Source organism: Astyanax mexicanus, chromosome 5 (assembly GCF_023375975.1).
Source record: "Astyanax mexicanus isolate ESR-SI-001 chromosome 5, AstMex3_surface, whole genome shotgun sequence".
NCBI lineage: Eukaryota > Metazoa > Chordata > Actinopteri > Characiformes > Acestrorhamphidae > Astyanax > Astyanax mexicanus.
The window spans coordinates 408,770-432,400 of record NC_064412.1 but is presented as its reverse complement, the minus strand read 5'-3'; the positions used below and the strand labels follow the sequence as shown (position 1 = coordinate 432,400).

The 23,631-nt window shown below is 37.6% G+C and overlaps 1 protein-coding gene across 1 annotated transcript in view; it reads left to right on the top strand.

The window, feature by feature from the left end:
• Positions 1-23,631, top strand: part of LOC103027649 (contactin-4) — a 181,654-nt gene that overhangs the window by 81,772 nt on the left and 76,251 nt on the right. Inside the window, exon 2 of the mRNA XM_049479462.1 lies at positions 19,863-20,021. Within this exon, the coding sequence (XP_049335419.1) occupies positions 19,967-20,021 (55 nt within the window). The 5' untranslated portion in view covers positions 19,863-19,966. The remainder of the gene's footprint in view (positions 1-19,862; positions 20,022-23,631) is intronic.

Below are 23,631 nucleotides of genomic sequence, written 5' to 3'. Positions count from 1 at the left end.
GCGCAAAAACCATTAAAATTGTAATAAAAACAGCAAGAGGTGCGTCCATAATGCCGGTAGGGTGATGAGGTGGTTCCCGTGGGTGAGATAAGTAAACAGTGGGCGCGTGCTGTGGGCGGGGCCAAGTTGTGACGCAGTCGCTGCCTAACTAGAGAGTCCCAATAATGTGTCTTATGAGGCTGGATGGCGGTTAGAACGCTGTCTAGTTAAACAGCTGTCTACGTAGTCAGTGCCTACATAGAGAGCTCACTAGGTTTTGGGACAGACCCACTATGTCCCTGAACGAAAAAAAACTCTATGCAGGTACTTGTGTTTGCTGTCGTGCACTCTGTACATCTGGCTTATGAAGCACGCTCTGAGAAGGTAGGGGGGGGTTACGGGGGCGAGTAACACTAAAGTAACGCAATAGTTACTTTTACTGGTAACTAATTACTTTTATAGTGGAGTAACTCAGTTAGTATCTCAGTTACTTTTTTGGAGAAGTAACTAGTAACTATAACTAATTACTTTTTTTAAAGTAACATGCTCAACACTGATTATAACACAGTAATTATATCAGACAGACACATGCCCTGATCTCTTTTACTCCAGAAGACATACGGCTGCTCAAAAATATCATCATTTAAAATGTAAAAGGAAGCAGAATTGTTCTATTTACCTGGAACTGATCATGATTTACTCAAAATTTTACCAAGCGAATGTTTTTTTGTAGAGTATAGACTTTAAATATATTCACTCCTAAGATATATATTTTCAAAAATGGATAGACTAGAGTGTTTATGAGTTAAAATCATAAGAATATTGATGATATGAGTTCATTACATGGCTTATTAATTATTACTTTGATAAAATACATGGAGAAACAGCATCAGGTGGATTTATTTTATTTTTCTTGATAATCAATAATCACACCTCTAGGATACATGTAGATACTAAACACCTGACACTCAGAGCAGCCTATACCTTTCAGTATTTTAATCAGGAAACACAAACTATATATATATATATATAAATGTAAACTTTTTAGTCTAAATAAATAAAAATTTAGTTTAGTGCAAAATAACTACTTAGTAAAAATGTGCAAGTAAAATAAAAACTATATAAAGTAGTGCGCACACCATACCTAGCTTTAGTTTGAGTAAAGCAGGTAGTTTCACACTTTTTCTGTGGACACTTTTGAGTCTTTATTTACTGATATTATTTGGTTTGAAACCTCATATAAATATGTTTGAAGCACTAAAGGTAAATAATATTGGTTGGGGAAGGAGATTTTTCACTTTTTTAGGTGTTTTTCTCTCAATGGGTTTCTTGTAGATTTAGCTTTACCGCACTGGGATGTGATCACTATTTTTAGAAAGAGTAAGCTCCGCCCTTTCTAACCATATATGGATTATGTTGATGTGTGAATTTATGTGGATTTCTGAGTAATTAAGCTGAGAACACAAGGTGAGATTTTGGATGGATTAATTGCTGCACACCTGCTGATTCGCTGATTGGTGATTGGTGATCCTGGATGCTGGAAAGTGAGGTTGGTCTTCTTGTGTATCTCTGGTTTTGCCGTGGCGTGTTTAAGGAGAACCGATGCACTAATTGACTAATTGTCCTTTCAACTTCTGCCTCGTTTTCCTTTTTTTCTTTGCCATTTCGCCAAGTCTTTCCAGTGACCTTTACAGCAGCAAAAGCCTTGAAGTACATCAGCCATTAGTATCGGGTATCATATGCTCTCCTGACACCATCCTTCAACACCCTCGTCAGAGAGGGGAAAACGATACAGATATGGGTGGTAATATGTTATTGATGGTGTTTGTAGCCTCCCGAGGGGCGGGGAGGACTTACAATACCCGTTCCCAGTTGCAGGTAGACATGAGATATTGATTGGGAAGGGATTAAGTGTCCAACGATCCACCAATCAGGAGTTGCCGTGTGCACAGTTACCAGCTGTTTTGCTCTTGTTATAAATCATGTCGACTCAATAAAGCATTTCCTAGCCTTGTCGCTGCGCTCATTATGGACGTGTAGGAGATGCTTATTCAGGGAAAACAAGGTCTAGAACGTTAACTCATCATCTCGTGATGATTGAAACCTTGAATCTGGGATTTGGGTGAACAGCGGAGGAGCTTGCCAATCGTGACAGACACCGGTGCGCACACTAACATGCCCACAGCAGCATATGGCACGTTCTTATTTCATACCCCAAGAGATCCTGGTGAACATACAGGTGTTGGAGAATGAAAGTGAAACACCTGGTTTTAGAGCACAGTAATTGATTGTGGTGACGGACAGTTCTGGTGGAAACAGGAGAGTTGAGGTGCACATTGAATTCTGCGTGATTTGATCTGCCGTGGTTTTATGTTTTTTGGATACAATCCGGGTTAGCACCCGAACATCCCTTTCAGACAGCTTCCTCTTACAGCATCCACAGTTAATCCTGTTGGATGTGGTCGGTTCTTCTTGGTGGTGTGCTGACATTACCCTGGATACCGTGGCTCTTGATGCATCACAAAGACTTGCTGTCTTGGTCACAGATGCTCCAGCAAGACGTGCACCAACAATTTGTCCTCTTTTGAACTCTGGTATGTCTCCCATAATGTTGTGTGCATTGTAATATTTAGAGCAGAACTGTGCTCTTACCCTGCTAATTGAACCTTCACACTCTGCTCTTACTGGTGCAATGTGCAATTAATGAAGATTGAACACCAGGCTGCTCCAATTTAGCCATGAAACCTAAAATCCCACACTAACATGATGACAGGTGTTTCAGTTTCATTGTTCAACCCCTGTGTATCCTGGTATGCTCGGCCGATTTAAAACAAAAAAAGCCTTATCAAAGCAGCAGTGTTATCCTGACAAAAACTGAAAGATTCTGTAGATGCTGGTACACGTGTTCCCCTCTTCAGACCTGGTTTGAGAGAGTTTATTTTTTATTTTTCGCCACCAAAATCAATAAAGCCAATTAACTCCGAGGTGGCGGGCTGACCCGGGACACTCCTCCTCTCCCAAAGTGAATTATGGGAAAATGGGGGTCACGAGCATGCAGTGCAAGTGTGCAAGTGATCATAAAGCACTTTTTTTATATCTTTTTTTTTAGACCTTCTTCTGCAGCATCAGCCAGTTTCTGAAATCCCTAAGAGCTCTTAAACAGTTCTTCAGGGCGTGTACCATCAACCCCCCACACCACCACCCACCACAAACACTCGCATCCCCGTCGTCCTTTCCCCCATGCGTCCGTGTGCTTTTGTTTTCCAGCATTAATCACAGTGAGCGTGCCGCTAATGGTTAATGGCGCTCCACGGCGCGGCGGTGGAATGGGCGAGCAGCAGGTCGTCGCTGGGCTCGTATGCAGAGCGCTGGTTTTTATTATTAGGCCACTGCAGTCGCTCTCCTCCACCTGCACAGGTGATCCGTCTTCTGATGATAGTCCTGCTGCTGGAGTCCTGCTGCTGCTGGAGTCTCGCTTTGCGCAGGGAAACCAAATTACCGTGAGTAAATGGCCTCTCCGGTTTTAGTGCAGGAATCCAGGTCGTACTGCGCGTGTAAACAATGCTTCTGAATTCAGGCCGCTGACGCTCCCCCTCCCGATAAGCTAAAGCACAACAGCTATTTGTTTATGAGATGATTTTTCTCAGGATGACCTTTTTTACATGCTGTACTGCTCTGCTCTGCAGGAGGAGCAGAATAAATACAGCCGAGATCCAGAGGAGAGGAAGACGATGCTCACAGAGATACAACCCGTTTATTCAGTTATTAAGAGCAGGATTATACTTATGTTTCTGTCCTACAGCATAAAAATCTCAAATATGTTCAATAACTTTTCAATATTCATACATACAGAGATGTATAGTAATGAAGTAGAGATACTAATGTAATGCTAATACTGTATCTGTACTCTACTGGAGTATTATTTTTAATACATGACTGTACCATTTGTCCTAAAATATTGTACCTGTACTGTACTGGAGTATTATTTATAATTCACTACAGTACATAAATTCTACAATACTGTATCTGTAGCTACTGGAGTATTATTAATAATTCTCTACACTACTTAAGTACTAAAATACTGTATCTGTACTCTACTGGAGTATTATTTATAATTCACTACAGTACTTTAGTACTAAAATATTGTATCTGTACTGTACTGGAGTATTATTTTTAATACATGACTGTACCATTTGTCCTAAAATATTGTACCTGTACTGTACTGGAGTATTATTTATAATTTTCTTCTGTACTTTAGTACTAAAACACTGTATCTGTACTCTACTGGAGTATTATTTATAATTCACTACAGTACATAAATTCTACAATACTGTATCTGTACTCTACTGGAGTATTATTTATAATTCACTACAGTACTTTAGTACTAAAATATTGTATCTGTACTGTACTGGAGTATTATTTTTTATACTTCATATGTATGATTGTATGGTCAGATATGGAATGGTGCTCTGTTCTGGGTCAGCTCCTCAGTGCTCGAGGTGGACGGTGGTTTCCGGTTGAGAGTACGCTTTGCACAGTTGGCTGCTGCATCTTATCTGTGTGTTGATTGGCTGAGTGTTGAGTGTAAATGACTGTGTGTAGAATGTAATTAAAAACATCCTTGGGTGCCTAGAAAAGCAAAAAAGCTCTATATAAGTGTAATTGTATGTAATAAATAAGAATCCACAGTCACACTGTTTTTAACCATATAAAGACATTCGAGTTTAGCATCAATGAGGGTTAATGTGATTCAGCTTCATGAATTCTGCTTTTAAAACTGTAAGAATATTGGAGGCTTGTTGTACTAAAGTGTGTTTATTTGGACTGATGCTTTGCTTGTCTTGCTTTTCAAAGAAAACAAATTTTTAAATATTTATTGAACACCAGGCATTTTTTTAGAGATCTATAGTTCTGCAGTCAATTGCAGATCGTGTAGCTGGATTGCTATTGTAACGGTGCAGCTACCTGGACGTGTTCAACAAACTCTTCTCAGCAGAGGAAACTGAGCTGCTGGTTGACGCTGTGAAGGAGCTCCAGCAGCTCATTTACGGGAACAGCAATGTTATTTTATTTACTATTCTGTTTATTGTTGATGTAAAAGTTGGGTTTGTGCTGCTGTGTGTTCATGTGTGTGTAATAAGTGGGGGTGTACGCTCGGCTCGGCGCCTGTGTTACCGAGATAGCGATGAACGTCTGACTGTTGGCGTCTGTCTAGGTTGTATTCAGTCAGTGGAGCTCCTGTGTTTTCTGTTACCAAGATAAACAAGCAAAACTCCAGAACTGTACCTGAACACACCTCATTTCCAGAACACCACGCCCATCAGTGTAGATATATTCAGAAGATCTGCTGCTGTTTAAACCAGCCAGAGGGAAAGAATGATAATACACTGTTGGTGGGGTGTAAGATAGCGATGAACATTGTGACACATCTTATGCAGGGTGTAAGATACTACTGCAATGCTAATAGACAACAGGATTAGTGGTTTAGCTATGATGCTGTTTTTTTCTGGGCTGGATTACTTTCTGAGTTGATAACAGAATGATAGAATTAAATTAAAACAAAATGCAATAGTTTGCATATTTTATTCACAATATAACATAGAACACAGATGATGAAAGTGTGAAATGTGACCATTTAGAACTTGATGGCAGTAAGAAAGGCTGAAAAATTAAGAGAAATTAAAAACAATAGTTATAGAAAGCACTACCAACCCAGATGTGGGGGTTAAAAAATACAATTTTGAGAGGAGGAAGATGTCTAAAAGCCCCTATTCCTAATCTAACATCATATAAATACAGTCTCTACCTGCTTTAAATCCTCACAGTGAGTTAGCAAAGAGAGAAATCACCTGGATTTTCATGAAATGATAAAATGTCTCACTTTTATTATGCATAATATACAGCTCTGGAAAAAAAATAAGAGTTTTTTTTTTATTTTACCAAATTGAAAACCTCTGGAATATAATCAAGAGGAAGATGGATGATCACAAACCATCAAACCACCAAACTGAACTGCTTGAATTTTTACACCAGGAGTAAAGCAGCATAAAGTTATCCAAAAGCAGTGTGTAAGACTGGTGGAGGAGAACATGATGCCAAGATACATGAAAACACTGTAATTAAAAACCAACCAGGATTATTCCACCAAATATTGATTATTTCTGAACTCTTAAAACTTTATGAATATGAACTTGTTTTCTTTGTATTATTTGAGGTCTGAAAGTTCTGCATCTTTTTTGTTATTTCAGTCATTTCTCATTTTCTGTAAATAAATGCTCTAAATGAGAATATTTTTATTTGGAATATGGGAGAAATGTTGTCTGTAGTTTATAGAATAAAACAACAATGTTCATTTTACTCAAACATAAACCTATAAATAGTAAAATCAGAGAAACTGATTCAGAAACTGAATCGGTTTCTTCTTATTATTTTTTTTTTACAGAGCTGTATTCTATATTAAATACTGTATAGTAATGTGAATAAAATACGGGTCCATGTTTTTTTTTTTTTGTTTGTTTAATTTTACACAGAGTCCCAACTCAGGAGTTGTATTGCTTTATATTTATTACACAGTAAAACTGGATCTGCATTTTACAATCTCTCAAATTCAGCCCAAAGTATTTAACATTAGAAGGACAGATCATAGGGTTATTGGTTCATTTTCAAACTCCAGCCAATCAAAATGCAGAAGCTTGTTTTATTTATTTTATTTTTTCACCCCCTCTCTTCTATTCACACTGTTGAGACACTTGTAAAGCTATTAATGCATTCAGCTGTCTCATTAAACTCATTATTTACACACTGGTCCTCTTAAGCCTGAATTATAGATTTCTCAACAGCAAACAGTGTTTTTTGACAGATATGGGAAGGGTTTTATGTCCTGTGGCGTAATGGAAATGTGTGTTGTCTGAAATGAGCGTCTAAATTACAAGCCCTCGCTCAGTTACGAGCTCCATCCATCAGTACCTGCTGTGAGGTGGAGCTGCTGCTCATGACGACGATAACTCAGGGCTTTCTGCTGCTCTTAACTTCACTTTTCTACAGATATCTCCCTGTTTCTGCTTCCTGTTCTTAAAAAGGTGTAATTCTCACATTCCTGTAAGAAGAGCTGCTCTTATTCCTCGTGGTCCTGATGCTGATTTTGATTCTGAATCAAGAGAAACTGATTCAGAAACTGATTCAGAAACTGAATCAGAGCTGTATTCTGTATTAAATACTGTATTCTAATCTAAATAAAATATGTTTAACCCATGAGGTTCTGTCTCTGTTATACACAGAGTCCCAATTTGTTTGGAATTGGGTTTTGTGGAAGGATTTGTTTTGCTTTATATAAATTACACAGTAAATCTGACTCTAATAAAACCACCTTCAGCCATGCGCTGTTATCCTGACCTTACCCCGAACAATTGTTGGTACCACTTTAAAATAACACTACCTTTATAAAGGGTTTACAAATGGTTTATAATTAATAATCAGTTATAACACATACGTGGAAAGGGCAATAATAACCTGTTGTTTGCCAAATAGTGAACCCACAGCCGTCTATACTGTTGCCCTTTCTACATATGTGTTATAACATTTACAATCTAATTAGTAACCATAAATAAACTAATTGTAAACCATTTATAAACCCATTATTAAGGTAGTCTTATTTTAAAGTGGTACCCAATGGTTCAGTGATTTTATTGTCACGGACAAATTTCCAGAGTGGGTATAAAATATTAAGTCTTGTTGTAGTGTAGTTGTGGTGCCGTCATCTCGATGGTTCGGTGTAAGGTGGTTTATAAGGTATTTAGGATTGACTACAGGTCTTTTTCTCGTCCTGTATTCAGATCAAATCATCCGTGTTTAATTTTATCAAAAATAGTGACGTGAACAATCTTAACAACCAATAGGAGAAGAGCTACGGGAAGAGGCAAGAATATATTTTACCTTTTAGAGTTAATATGCCTTATATACTTCTTACTTTAATATGTACAGTATTTTAAACACAGGCAGCACTTTAATGTCATTATATTTAAATGTATTTTATTTTGCAATATTTTGTCTTATTGTGTAGTTATTGTTATTTTTGATACAAACGAGTTTAATAAAAACACATTTAGCAAGAATGATGTATTTCTTTATTGCATTCATTCGTAAATCTAAAACAAAAGCAAATGTACAGCAGTGAAACTGTGATTTTTTGTTAAACAAGTTTATAGCAAAATAGGGGGTAATGAAGCTAATAGGCTTATCGTTAAACACAAAATATATTATATTAAAAAATATCAATAACTAACAGTTTGGTAGATAGTGCTGGGTGATATGAAAAATATCATATATCACGATATGTAATTTTTTATACCACGATAACGATATATATCATATACCACATTTAAGTATGTTTTCAGTTATTCTTCAAAAAATATGACAAAATAATATCACTGCTTACTTTTTTCCAACTTTATTTCAAAGTGACATTAAACCCAACTTTCACTAATGAGAATTACTACCTTTTAGTGCAGCAATATATAATATGTGTATTAAATGAAATCAGATGAGGTAGATGCAGTAGCTCATTGTTTCAAAATTATACAGGTATTTAAATTGAGTTATCAAAATAAATTCAATTAACATTTTTTAAAGTGTCCGTCAAATAACGTAAAGCAGCGCCACGTCACACATTAACCAGATTATGAAGCTTTTTTTGCAAAGATTACTTTATTATCACTTATATAAACCGAGTTTATGCAAAGTGACCACAGCAATACATTTCATCGTAGCCTACTTTATATATTTGCATGAATAATTGATGAAATTAGTGTAGAAACGATAGAGACGATAGAAGATAAGTAGCAGGATAGACACATTTCTATCATCCCCACGATATTTATCATCATACCGCACAGCACTAATAGTAGAAAAATAAACTGTTGACAAAAGTTGTGAGTCTCTGATAATAAATCACAGTATTGATAATATACACATTATTTGTAATTTAATATGCAATATATGCAGAATAATCTCAGAAATAATCTCAGAAATAATCTATTTGCAGTTTTGCAGTTAGTGATTCCCAGTCTTTATAAAATCTTATTCTGAGTAAAAAGTCTGTGACGAGTCTTTAGATGTGAGAGAGAGTCAGACTTTAGTCTTTTTTAAGCCGTTTAGTTTATGGACAGAATTATTAGGATTGTCTCGGCTTCTTTAAGTAGAGATAATTATCAATATGTAGAAACAGGTCAACTGAAAGAAGCGTTTTAAAGCTCCTCCGGGTCAGTGCCTCGCTAAACGCCTCTACTCCGAGATCCACCGCCTGCAATAAACCGTTCAATCAGGACCCTTTTAAAAATGTTATCAAAAACGGGTCATTAGCCAGGAAATGGGTTTTATACAGAACTGAAACAGAGCAGGATTTAATTAGAGAAGCACCAGAAGGAAACATTTATTTTTTCTCTTTTTCGCCATTACATAATTTATAGATTATAGATGTAGTTTATCTTGAATTTTTTTAAGAAAACAAAAACAAAGGTTACAAAACTACAATATTAAAAATATTTATTTAATACCAAACTTTGAGTGGTTTTATACCACTCTTAAACAAATTGCTTTCGTCTCTGATTTAGATTTTTTACGTTTTAACTTCATAAGGTCATAATTACAGTCCCTGCAGAGGACTGTCTTTTCTGTTTTCTGCCCCACCCCTAAACCCATACATCACTCAGTGCCCCTCACAAACTTTTTGCATTTTTCAAATTTGAGCTGAGAGTGGAGTCAGATAAAATCAGGGGGGTTAGTGCATCTTTAAGTTTGTGTAGATGGTGTTCAGTTGGTTTTTATTCTAAAACACATGATTTACTCAAAAACGTAAAAATAAAAATTCTGTTTCCATCAAGTTTGGGCAGATCTTCTCGAGCTCAGAGGATCTGAATGGAGGATCTGAATGGAGGACTGTGCAGATGGGTTGCGTTGGGGGTGATATCGGGCCGGTTTGATGGAACCGGACTGAAGGTTGTGTTCTGATTGGGTTCTCCGGGTCTGGTTGAGGGAACCTGGTGCTTCAGGCTCAGTGTGAAGCTCTGATGTATTTACTGGAGGCGGCAAGGCCGAGCTCTGGACGGTGGAGTAAAACTTTACGTCTCTAAATTTTGCAAACGCTGCTGATCTCCACCCAGCAGCTCCAGCCGGAGAGCAGCTGCACAAATCAGGTCATGATACAACTTCCTCTATAAACTTTATACATTAACTTTATGTATTAGAACAATCAGAGATCAGAGAGAACAAAACATTACACCAGGTTCACACTACAGGACTGGTTGTGCTGTAATCGTGTAAACGTCTAATCGTGAGTCCTTTAATTGTTGAGACTTTCACATTAAGTCACTGATCAGCAACACGGGATCACAATTTACACAATTACTCACTGCTCATCTCACAGCTCTCCAGAAACACGTTTATCACGAGAACTCACCAGAACAAGCAATGCTGTACTAGATAATATCTATGTAGGAGAATACGCACTTAAAGTGAGTCCAACATCAATGATGATCTCATTGGCTGTATGTAGCCCCTGCTCTTGACTCCCAGTCACCAACTGACTCAGATATTAAACATGTTGATTATTTGCTGGGCGTCTGCTACTCGTTGGCAATCAATTCACACTACATGACGGAGCGAGCGCCAAGTGATCCATGATTTGCCTCCAAGCATCCAAGATTTGCCATGATCAACGAAAGACTGGTGTTGGACTATGGCATCAGGCCATAGTTTTGGACTATGGTGTTGGGCTATGGTGTTGGATTATAGTGTTGGACCATGGGGTTGGACAAAGGTGTTGGACCATAGTGTTGGGCTAGGGTGTTGGACTATAGCATTGGACCATGGTGTTAGGCCATGGAAGTTAGGCCATGGTGTTGGACCATGGTGTTGCACTAGGGTGTTGGGCTATGGTGTTGGGCTATGGTGTTGGGCTATGATTTTGGACTATGGTGTTGTGTTATGTTGTTGGACTATTGTGTTAGACTATGGAATTGGACCAGGGATTTGGACCATGGTGTTGGGCTATGGTGTTGGGCTATGGTGTTGGACTATGGTGTTGGGGTATGGTGTTGGACTATGGTGTTGGGCTATGGTGTTGGGCTATGGTGTTGGACTGTGATTTTGGACTATGGTGTTGTGTTATGTTGTTGGACTATTGTGTTAGACTATGGAATTGGACCAGGGATTTGGACCATGGTGTTGGGGTATGGTGTTGGACTATGGTGTTGGGCTATGGTGTTGGGCTATGGTGTTGGACTATGGTGTTGGACTATGGTGTTGGGCTATGGTGTATATTACTAATTACTAATCGTTTGCACTTAATAAACAGAAATGCACACACTCCTCAGGCAGGTGTGTTTAATCCCTGCACATTTTATCCACACCTGATTTATTTTTTGTTGATTTATGAAACTGCATTTCCTGACACCGTGCTGCACTGTGGGGGGGTTGTCTCGCGGTACGGGGTTGTCACAGGATTGTTAATCGCATTACTGCCCAAAAAAACCTCGAGAGGGAAGAAAAAATCATTTATTTTATTGCACAGCTTGATATACAAGTAAAAGCTGTAAAATAATAAATCTATGTTTTTTTGTTGGTTTGTGTTGATTTTTTCTTTTTTAGAACAGAATATAAAACTACTGAATGGATATAAGAATGAACATGAATAAACAAATAATTGTAAAAGACTCTCCCTCATGAAGATACTGAGATTAAAATAACAAGAGTGTGCAGATCTGTTCTCAAAGATAAATCTGATATCTGATATGGTCTGGTGTGGGTTTCTTTGCTTCGGTTTGGTCTGGTTTGGTTTAGTCTGGTCTGGTTTGACATGATTTTGTCTAGTTAAGTTTGGTTTGATCTGGTTTGGTCTGGTCTGGTAAAGTCCAGTGTGGTCTGTCCTGATTTGTTTTGGTTTTGTTTGTGTTGGTCTGGTTTGGTTTGGATCTGGTTTAGTCTGTTTGGGTTTGGTTTGGTCTGTTTGGGTTTGGTTTGGTCTGTTTCGGTTTGGTTTGGTCTGTTTGGGTTGGTTTAGTCTGTTTGGGTTTGGTTTGGTCTAGTTTGGGTTTGGTTTGGTCTGTTTGGGTTTGGTTTGGTCTGTTTGGGTTTGGTTTGGTCTGTTTGGGTTTGGTTTAGTCTGTTTGGGTTTGGTTTGGTCTAGTTTGGGTTTGGTTTGGTCTGTTTGGGTTTGGTTTGGTCTGTTTGGGTTTGGTTTGGTCTGTTTGGGTTTGGTTTGGTCTAGTTTGGGTTTGGTTTGGTCTGTTTGGGTTTGGTTTGGTCTAGTTTGGGTTTGGTTTGGTCTGTTTGGGTTTGGTTTGGTCTGTTTGGGTTTGGTTTGGTCTAGTTTGGGTTTGGTCTAGTTTGGGTTTGGTTTGGTCTAGTTTGGGTTTGGTTTGGTCTGTTTGGGTTTGGTTTAGTCTGTTTGGGTTTGGTTTAGTCTGTTTGGGTTTGGTTTGGTCTGTTTGGGTTTGGTTTGGTCTGTTTGGGTTTGGTTTAGTCTGTTTGGGGTTGGTTTGGTCTAGTTTGGGTTTGGTTTGGTCTGTTTGGGTTTGGTTTGGTCTGTTTGGGTTTGGTTTAGTCTGTTTGGGTTTGGTTTGGTCTAGTTTGGGTTTGGTTTGGTCTGTTTGGGTTTGGTTTGGTCTAGTTTGGGTTTGGTTTGGTCTGTTTGGGTTTGGTTTGGTCTGTTTGGGTTTGGTTTGGTCTAGTTTGGGTTTGGTCTAGTTTGGGTTTGGTTTGGTCTGTTTGGGTTTGGTTTGGTCTGTTTGGGTTTGGTTTGGTCTAGTTTGGGTTTGGTTTGGTCTGTTTGGGTTTGGTCTAGTTTGGGTTTGGTTTGGTCTGTTTGGGTTTGGTTTATTCTGTTTGGGTTTGGTTTGGTCTGTTTGGGTTTGGTTTGGTCTAGTTTGGTTTTGGTTTGGTCTGTTTGGGTTTGGTTTAGTCTGTTTGGGTTTGGTTTGGTCTAGTTTGGGTTTGGTTTGGTCTGTTTGGGTTTGGTTTAGTCTGTTTGGGTTTGGTATGGTCTAGTTTGGGTTTGGTTTAGTCTGTTTGGGTTTGGTTTGGTCTGTTTGGGTTTGGTTTAGTCTGTTTGGTTTTGTTTTGGTCTAGTTTGTTCTAATTTGGTCTGGTCTGGTCTTGTCTTGTTTGATGTTGTTTAACCTAAAACTTAAATCTAACCCTAAACCCTTAAATCTAACTTTTAAAGGTTAAGATTAGAGTTAGGGTTAGAGTTGGATGTAGTGTTACATTCAAAAGAGAATAATTTACTTTCACCTTTCAGATAGATAGATAGATAGATAGATAGATAGATAGATAGATAGATAGATAGATAGATAGATAGATAGATAGATAGATAGATGTGACTCAATACATAAACTTTACTTCAGATCTTGGTGTAGAACTTCGTGACAGAATACCAGGTGTGAAAACTCTCTAAAACTAAACACTAACACCCTGTTTTCTGTTAGTATTCTGAATGTTTTTGAGTGAGATCTGCTGGGACAGTTCCCAGTCCAACACAGCGCCAATACCAGCATCTTCACCCCGTTTCATACAGACGGCTGAGCGATCTATTCATCTGCAGCCAGTGGAGGGAGGACTGGAGATGGGGATGGAGATGGGGATGGAGATGGGGATGAGGGGAGGGGGGTATATTATCCATGTCCCGGTATTATTGGAGATTATCCCTGACAGATCGCTTCCCTTGCAGGCACCATTAGCCAGGCTTCATCCCACTTGGTATTTCCAGCACCTGCGACCGGCTCTCCGCCCGGCGCAAGAATTATTACCATTGTATTTTTCCCTGGTATATAAATTAATCACAGCGGATCGTGATCAACTACTTTTGATTTCTTTTTTTATTGCTGGACTGTGACCAAGAAAGCCTCCGTCCCGCAGGATGGCTGGGACCACATGCATCATTAAAATAGAGCACCTCGCTCTTGTCAGGGAGATAATTCGACACCGGCAGTCTGGCGCTACATCTTGACACATATTACGGTGGCGTATCTGGCGACGGACAGATGTGCTGGGGCTTTTTTCCTCCTCTGTTGTGGAGCTGAGGGAGGGGACAGATGTGAGCTCGGCAAAAAAAGAACTGAAATCAAGCCTGGAGGCTCCGATCTGAAGCAGAGAGCTGACAGAACCCAACCCAACTGTACACTGATTATTTCTGTACCTCCTTAATTTCTTCAGACCATGTAGGATGATGAGTTCCTTTGATTTTACCAAATTAAAAACCTTCAAACTGAACTGCTTGAATTTTTGCACCAGGAGTAAAGCAGCATAAAGTTATCCAAAAGCAGTGTGTAAGACTGGTGGAGGAGAACATGATGCCAAGATGCATGAAAAAAAAAACTGTGATTAAAAACCAGGATTATTCCACCAAATATTGATTATTTCTGAACTCTTAAAACTTTATGAAAATGAACTTGTTTTCTTTGCATTATTTGAGGTCTGAAAGCATCTTTTTTTTATTTCAGCCATTAAAGGAAGAAACGTCAGGCAGCTCAGAAGAATCATAGATGAATCCACAAATTACCTGTGGTTATATATCAATCACTTAAAAGTCACAATTACCAAAGATTATAAAGTAAAACTGGACAACATATTGATCATGCTAAATAATGATAAATCAAAAATAACACATTATACTACAGGACTAAACTTTCTCCATATTCTTTTACTGTAGTTTATAGACTCTTATAAAGATTCCAGTAAATCTTCTGATATTTTTAAGTTTATATTTCCCATATTTCTATAAGATCCAGCTGAACCCTCGTCATGTTGCAGCGCTGCTCTATAGATTGATTAAACGAAACGATGGCAGTGAAGGTAGAGTTCCTCACAGCGTCCAACCGTGAGGTCAAAGGAAGTTCTTCCAAGTCGCCTTGGCTTCAGTTTCAGCATCCATTTCAGCTCCTCGCAAGTCGTGCATCAACCGGCTGCGTTTCATAAAGACGTCAACCAAATATCCGCTTATTGACTCGTCCCCAGACTTGATTGAGGCTCGTGGAGGCCGCTGGGGCCGAATGACAAACAAACAACTGAAAAAAACAGAAGAAGAAAAAGCATGAGGTTAAAAAAACAGACTGTGAATCGATAGAGATGACTGAAATGAGAATTTGAAGGTCAGCTCTCGTGGTCCCTGTGAGCAGATAATACAGGAACATAATCAATTTCATCTAATTTAATCTGTCCCTCCATCTCCCATCTGATCCCGGCTCATTTTTCTCTCCTGGTCACTTCTTTTCATTTTCGACGAATGATCTCTGAGATGTGGTCGCCGCTGAGGAGGATGAGGAATGATGCTCAGAGCTTTGACACATTAATATCAGAACTTTTATCTTCAACTCAGAAAATATAAAAACTCTCTTCTTTTATTCACTGTAGACTTTTCCATCTTTTACTGTGAGAAAAGTAAATTAGTAAGCTTTATATTTATATTTATAAAGCACTCTTTACACAGCCTACACTGACCAAAGTGCTGTACATAAAAAACGTCTATTATACCACAGTTAGTTCCGACACTTTATGAGTACCGCTATCAGCCGGTAATGCACTGTAACCGAAGCTCTCTCCTTGTATTACTCCGCCCACCTTGGTGCTCAATCACCTTTGATTTTTTAAAATGAACCCTAGAAACGACCAACAAATTCTGTGATGATGATCTCAGGATCTCAGAGAGAGCTGTGAGACAATATAAGATTGCACCAGACAGTTTAACGCTTTAAAAACAACTAAAAGCACTTTAAACTGACTCTGCTTTTATTCACTGTAGACTTCTCCATCATTTACTGTGAGAAAAGTAAGTTAGTAAGTAAGTAAGCTTTATATTAATATTAATAAAACACTCTTTACACAGCCTACACTGACCAAACAGCTGTACATAAAAAGTCTATTATACCACAGTTAGTTCTGTCTCTGCAATGGGATTGGCTGAGAGGTGTTCTATGAGTACCATTATCAGCTGGTAATGCACTGTAACCGAAGCTCTCCATGTATTACTTCTCCAACATACGGGTAACCTAGCAAACGTGAACTGTGGAGAATAAAAAAAGATATACTTGATATGAATAAAGTTCTATCCCAGTGTAAATGTTATTTCTCTACTTATTAGTATTAGGCATATTACAATAGATGATGGAATTAATTTAATATAACATAAAAATATCAAGATGTTATCCTGATTTTTATTAAGTGCATATATACAGCACAGAGCACTTAAAAATGATGAGTTTCTTTGATTTTATCAAATTAAAAACCTCTGGAATATAATGAAGAGGAAGATGGATGATCACAAACCATCAAACCACCAAACTGAACTGCTTGAATTCCTCAAAGAGAAATCTGATACCGATACTTACTATAAGAATCTAAAGTAGTTATGAAACATATTCTGGTTTATTATTACAGTGTTTCTGTAGAGCTTTAATATAGCCTTTAATATTAAATTTACAATGTAAAAAAATCATAAAAAGAAAGAGAAAACGCACTGAATCAGAGATAAGATGTGTATTAATGCACATTACAGTAAGAGCAGTAGTTGTGAATGTGTGTGAGAGCAGATCATTAAATCATTAAATATCTCTTCCAGCAGTGGCACTACAGAGCTGAACTTGTGGGAAAATATTGTATAAATTTATCTTCAGTTTGAGGAGGTTTAAAGTGTGGGAACGTGCCCTGGTTCAGTTCTCAGCTCATTAAATTAAAACTAAATTTAACACTTATAATCAGATCAGACTCTTATAACATCATCAAAACGTTCAATCATTAATCCAGACTTATCATTACAGCTGAGATTTATAGTGTTTTCATGTTTAAAAGTTCAGAATCTGCTGGAAATTTCCAACAAGAGAAACTTTACCTTTATAAAATCTTAATTTACCAAAATCATAATAAACTTTTACTCATTCTCAAGCCTGGGAACGTCTCTGTCCTCTACTGTTCAATAATAACAGAAATAAATAATGTATTTCTCTCTCTTTGATCTCTAAATCTAATAAAAAACAAAACATGAAGCTGCTGGTCTTTATATGCATGCTTTAATGTAATGCACTGCTGCCACATGATTGGCTGATTAGATAATTGATTAAATAGGTACTGTATAAAGGTCTGTAGGTGCACACACACACACACACACATACACACACATATATTAGTGCTATTTTTAAATGTTTGCTTGCAGTTTTCATGCACTAAATATTCTACACTTTAGTTTCAATGGTAGCCTTTTGTTGTTAAATTATTTTTAAGTTTTCTATTATTAATTTATACAAAGTCAAGGTCTTGGTTATTTCCTGTTTTTGAAACACACAAAAGTTTATAGATTTATACTGAATGTATATATTTGAAACAAATAAAAACCTGTCAATGTTTTGTCAACTAACCAAAAATACTGTTATTGCATAAATATCACATATATACAGTTGAGTTTCTTTGATTTTATCAAATTAAAAACCTCTGGAATATAATCAAGAGGAAGATGGATGATCACAAACCATCAAACCACCAAACTGAACTGCTTGAATTTTTACACCAGGAGTAAAGCAGCATAAAGTTATCCAAAAGCAGTGTGTAAGACTGGTGGAGGAGAACATGATGCCAAGATGCATGAAATTAAAACTGTGATTAAAAACCAACCAGGGTTATTCCAGCAAATATTGATTATTTCTGAAATCTTAAAACTTTATGAATATGAACTTGTTTTCTTTACATTATTTGAGGTCTGAAAGATCTGCATCTGTGTAAAATACAATATTACATAATATAATAGATTTCACTACTGATTTATATTTACAAATACAGATCTGATAAAGTAATTAATGTGATAAATAAAGGTGCAGCAGTTTAAAGCCTCTGATTTAAGGTTAATAGAGTAGAGTTTTGTATACAGTAAAGCAGAGTTAAATGTTGAAATCGCTGATTCTTTATTTAATGTCTTTTTGTTTGACTGTCTTCTCTGAGCTCATCCTCAGATTTATCTGTTCTACACACAAAAATCACTAAGCTAAACTTTACAGAGTTTAACAGAGTCTTCAGCAAATGTTTCCTCAGGAATCTGCTGCTGTCAGACATATTGTCTTTCACATTCACTGTATTTATAGCAGAAATTCACTCAGATCATTTTATCTCTGAACAGAAAGATTTGTTTCACCCTGAGAGACAATTATACTCTATTGCTGTTATAAATGATCTGTAGAGGACAGAGACGTTCCCAGCTTTTAAAATGACAAAGGTTTATTACGAATTTGACAATTGAAGATTGATATAAAGCTCTGTATAAAATGAAGAGAGCACTCCAGTTTCTGAATCAGTTTCTCTGATTTTACTATTTATAGGTTTATATTTGAGTAAAATGAACATTGTTGTTTTATTCTATAAACTACAGACATTTCTCCCAAATTACAAATAAAAATATTCTCATTTAGAGCATTTATTTACAGAAAATGAGAAATGACTGAAATAACATGCAGATAACCTTCCCAAACTCACATAGATAAACTCAAACTGCTGCCAATTCTACACTAATAACATGTAGAATTAGCTAATAGTTAGTGCTTAATAATCTAATCTGATTAACAGGGTGCTGACCTAACTGATTGTTATGTATTGTGCTCTATAAGAACTAATACAGCCATTATTAATTATTTCCACATAACAAACCCCGAATTAAGCACCAATAACACTTACACAGAATAAAGCCTAATAATAAGTAGTGAATAAATCATTTACAAATGTCTAATTAATGCTTTATTAAGCAAATAAAAAGACATGAATAAGTGCCTAATTTGTGTTTCTTGAGATAAAGTGTTATCAAAGTTTTTTTCTTTACTGAAATTCCCACAGGTGCCTAAAACATTTGCACAATACTGTAGAAATACATACAGGGGTTGGAGAATGAAACTGAAACACCTGTCATCATTTTAGTGTGGGGATTTTAGGTTTCATGGCTAAATTGGAGCAGCCTGGTGTTCAATCTTCATTAATTGCACATTGCACCAGTAAGAGCAGAGTGTGAAGGTTCAATTAGCAGGGTAAGAGCACAGTTCTGCACTAAATATTGCAATGCACACAACATTATGGGAGACATACCAGAGTTCAAAAGAGGACAAATTGTTGGTGCACGTCTTGCTGGAGCATCTGTGACCAAGACAGCAAGTCTTTGTGATGCATCAAGAGCCACGGTATCCAGGGTAATGTCAGCATACCACCAAGAAGAACCAACCACATCCAACAGGATTAACTGTGGATGCTGTAAGAGGAAGCTGTCTGAAAGGGATGTTCGGGTGATAACCCGGATTGTATCCAAAGAACATAAAACCACGGCTGATCAAATCACGCAGAATTCAATGTTCACCTCAACTCTCCTGTTTCCACCAGAACTGTCCGTCACCACAATCAATTACTGTGCTCTAAAACCAGGTGTTTCAGTTTCATTCTTCAAACACTGTGTATATACATACATCTCATTTTTACGGCTATCATTAGGTTATATACTTTATAGTCTAAACATGTAGAACCGATATTCTAAACACAATCCAAACATTGCCTTTGGCAGCAGATAGTGTTTAAGTGCTGCAGCTGCAAGAGATACAGGTTTCTATTCTCTCTCTCTCTCTCTCTCTCTCTCTCGTGGGGGTGTATGGTATCAGTGTGTGCACTAAGTATGGGCTGCAGTGGATCAGCTGTGAGCTGCAGGCAGAAGATTCTTCCTCCGTTTATTTGGGGGAATGAATTTTTAATGTTTTACTGATTTTCCTCGAGTTCCTGCTCTCCTGACACATTTCTGAACACACTTTCTGTGCATGTAGTGCTGCACCTTCTCTCTCTCATCCCTCCATCTCTCTCTCTCTCTCTCTTTTCTGCAGTTATCGAGAGCAGAAGGACTCCAGCGTGAGAACTGCGACAGCACGGCCGGCGCTCCAGCGGTTGGATGGGAATAAAGCTGAAATTGTGACCTTGAAAGACGAAGATGTTGTTGCCATGGGAACTCTTAATCCTACTGTCACTCAAGTGCTACCTCGCAGGTATTCCATCCCCTGAGTAGCCTTTGATATTTCACCTGATCTGCATAGCTTCCTGTTCGGGGGGATAGGTTGGCATCTCGTCTGCCGTCACGTTTCGTCTTCAAAGCGAGCGTCCCTTAGAAACGCGTCGCTCGGTCGCCTCTTTCAGCGCCGCTGCGCTCCAGCAGAATTTCCTTGAAATTCACTCTAATTTACACCAGTGATTTGTGGGTAACAGTTTCAGAAGCAGACCTTCGTTACAAATCCATAAAGCTTTGATGTTTGAGAAAAAGGCGTGAAAAGAAGTGATGGGGATTCCACCAGCAGGATTTCCTGCTTCCTGCTTCATCTCACCTGTGTTCACACAGGTAGAGGAACTGATGATCTCTGTGTGCAGTAGAGCCGCAACAGCTGCCAAACTCTCAACAAACTGAAATTAGAAGTTCCTGAAAATCTGAATGTAATCTACAGCTCTGCAGAAAAAAAAATAAAGAGCACTTTAAAAATGATGAGTTTCTTTGATTTTACTAAATTGAAAACAAACTATCAAACCACCAAACTGAACTGCTTGAATTTTTGCACCAGGAGTAAAGCAGCATAAAGTTATCCAAAAGCAGTGTGTAAGACTGGTGGAGGAGAACATGATGCCAAGATGCATAAAAAAACTGTGATTAAAAACCAGGGTTATTCCACCAAATATTGATTATTTCTGAACTCTTAAAACTTTATGAATATGAACTTGTTTTCTTTGCATTATTTGAGGTCTGAAAGTTCTGCATCTTTTTTGTTATTTCAGTCATTTCTCATTTTCTGTAAATAAATGCTCTAAATGAGAATATTTTTATATTATATTATATATTATATTATGTTCATTTTACTCAAACATAAACCTATAAATAGTAAAATCAGAGAAACTGATTCAGAAACGGATCTCTTTATTTTTTACAGAGCTGTAGATTTAGCTCCAAAAGTACTATTTAAAGTACAATAGTTATAATAAAAACACTGTAGTTATAATCGCCTTCATATTTATAAGTTTAATTTGGCTAAAAAGCATTTTGTTTTTGCTCTGTTTTAAATACAGTTAGTGACTGATTGGCTGTTAGCTGTTAGCCAATCAATGGTAAGACGTTTGCATGTCATAAATATTCACGAATAAGTAAAATTAAAAAAGAAAACACTTAATATGTCTTCAGTCGAGATTTATTCAGCACTCCAGACACAAATAAGCATGATGACGTGATACAGTAGTATAGAATCTTTTGTTTTTATTGATCCCTGAGTCACAGTTATAAACACTTATAACTATTGAATGCTGTAATTCTAAATAAATAATTAGAAATGCGCAAAATATTTGTAAACAAGTTTTTTTGTATTAGTAAAAAATAGACTGATTTAACCCAGGTAATGAAAAATACAAAATAATTCAGTTTCGGTTTGTCTGGTGGGCTATAAAAAAGTTTAACTCTTTAATAAAGTTTAGTAATTGCTTTCTCTTTTAGATTAAAAAGCAGTATATTGTGGCTATTTTATTTATTCAGTTGAAACAAGTGGAAAAATGAATGAAAACCTGCAAAACGTGAGCCAAATGTTTTTCGAATCTTTTTCTGATTAATTTAGATTCATATCATTATAAATTATTTAAGATTCAGAGCCTCTTGTGTGGTGCTAAATAATGTGCTGGTGATGTCTTTGCACCAGATACTATTATTAAACCCTGTGCTTTATTATAATATTCAGATGGAAGAGACACGATACAAAATGAACCAAGCAGGTGACCGCACATGCAGCACCAGGAGAGGATAGCTTCTAAACCTGCAATAGAATTGACTGCACGAAAAGTTCACTCGAAGAGAACGTTTATGGTTCCAAAACAGATTTATAACTACTAAACAAACCGAGAAAAGCGTAGAAAGCAGAGAATAAATGCTGTATAATAATCGTCTCTGTAAATAAAGCTCTCAGAGGCGTTTAGATCTCTGTGTTTTAGAGTACTGAACTCCAGAGCGTAACGGATGGGCTCTCTGAGAGTACGAGCTGCTGTAAAGAGGCCGGTTCTGCTGCAGGAATCTCAGCTGCTTCTCCGGCGCTTTGAGGGACGTGCAATCTGGAAGCGACAGGTGCCCTATTTAACCGTACAGATGTACTCGGCTCAGCGCCGGCGCTCCGGTTACTGTAGTCGTCACGCCGCAGTACCTGCACCGCCACTCAGCAGCATTAGCAGCATTAGCAGCATTAGCATTCCAGCCGCAGGTGCTTTTGTTTGATTGCACAGCTTGAAGTTCTGATTGCTGGTTTGGTGAACAGGAAACCCGTGGCCTACATTACCCTTAATGATGTTCACATGTAAATCCAGTTATTAAACACACGGCCTGCGGTCTCTCACCAATCACATCACTCCGACTGTAAACATCATTTACCTGAAGATAAACCTGCATCTCATACAGTCAGACTTCCAGAACAACCGGAAACAGTGCAGGAGATTATTAATAAAAAAGAGTTTAACATTACTGAGGGTGAAAAACAAAACATTCAATCATCTACTGTAGGACAGGTAGACAGACAGACAGATAGATGGATAGGTAGATAGACAGGTAGGTAGGTAGGTAGGTTGACAGACAGATAGACAAGTAGATGGGTAAGTAGCGAGGTAAGTGGGAAGGTAGACAGGTATATATATATATATATATATATATATATGTAGATAGGTAGGTAGGTGAATAGATAGGTAGACAGGTAGGTAGAGAGGTAGGTAGGTAGGTGGATAGGTAGACAGGTAGGTTGGTAGATAGGTAGGTAGGTAGATAGGTAGGTAGATAGGTAGGTAGACAGGTAGGTAGGTAGATAGGTAGGTAGATAGGTAGGTAGACAGGTAGGTAGGTAGATAGGTAGGTAGACAGGTAGGTAGAGAGGTAGGTAGGTGGATAGGTAGGTAGAGAGGTAGGTAAGTAGACAGGTGGATAAGAAAGCAGACACATAGGCAGGTAAGTAGACAAACAGATAAATAGACAGACAGGTAAGGGTGTAGACAATCAGATAGGATATATATATATATATATCTGCTTCCTCCCCCTCATTACTGAATTAAACCCCTTGTGATATATACAGTATATATACTGTAATTAATCCTTTATTAGAGCGCTGCTCTGCTGCAGTCTGCTTACATTAAAATCTAAAGATAAACGTGTATTAAATGAGGTTTAGAGTTAATCGTGTTCTGTATTATTCCAGGATTAACAGCTGTACTTTAATTTAAATAGAAATAAGAGTTAATCCTGTTAAAATACTGCAGTCTGAGAGTGTAGTAAACGCTAAACGCTAACGCTAACGCTGCTGTATTACGCTCTTTAATGTGAGGGATTTCCTGAATGGACGTTTTTCTTCTTCTACACTCTGATTTTAATCTGGAACAGGATTAGATCTCTGTACTGAGAGATATAAATTGATTATGGTGACAGCGGATCATTTACATGTAAAACAGCTTGAAGAACGTCATTAAATGATGGGAGTATATTAGCGCAGACAGAGGCTGTAAGTATTGTGCTGATTGCTGAATAATTGTTCCGACTGGATCCAGATTTCTCTCAGTTTCTGCAGGACTCAGTTAATCTGACGGCTTTTATAATAAAAC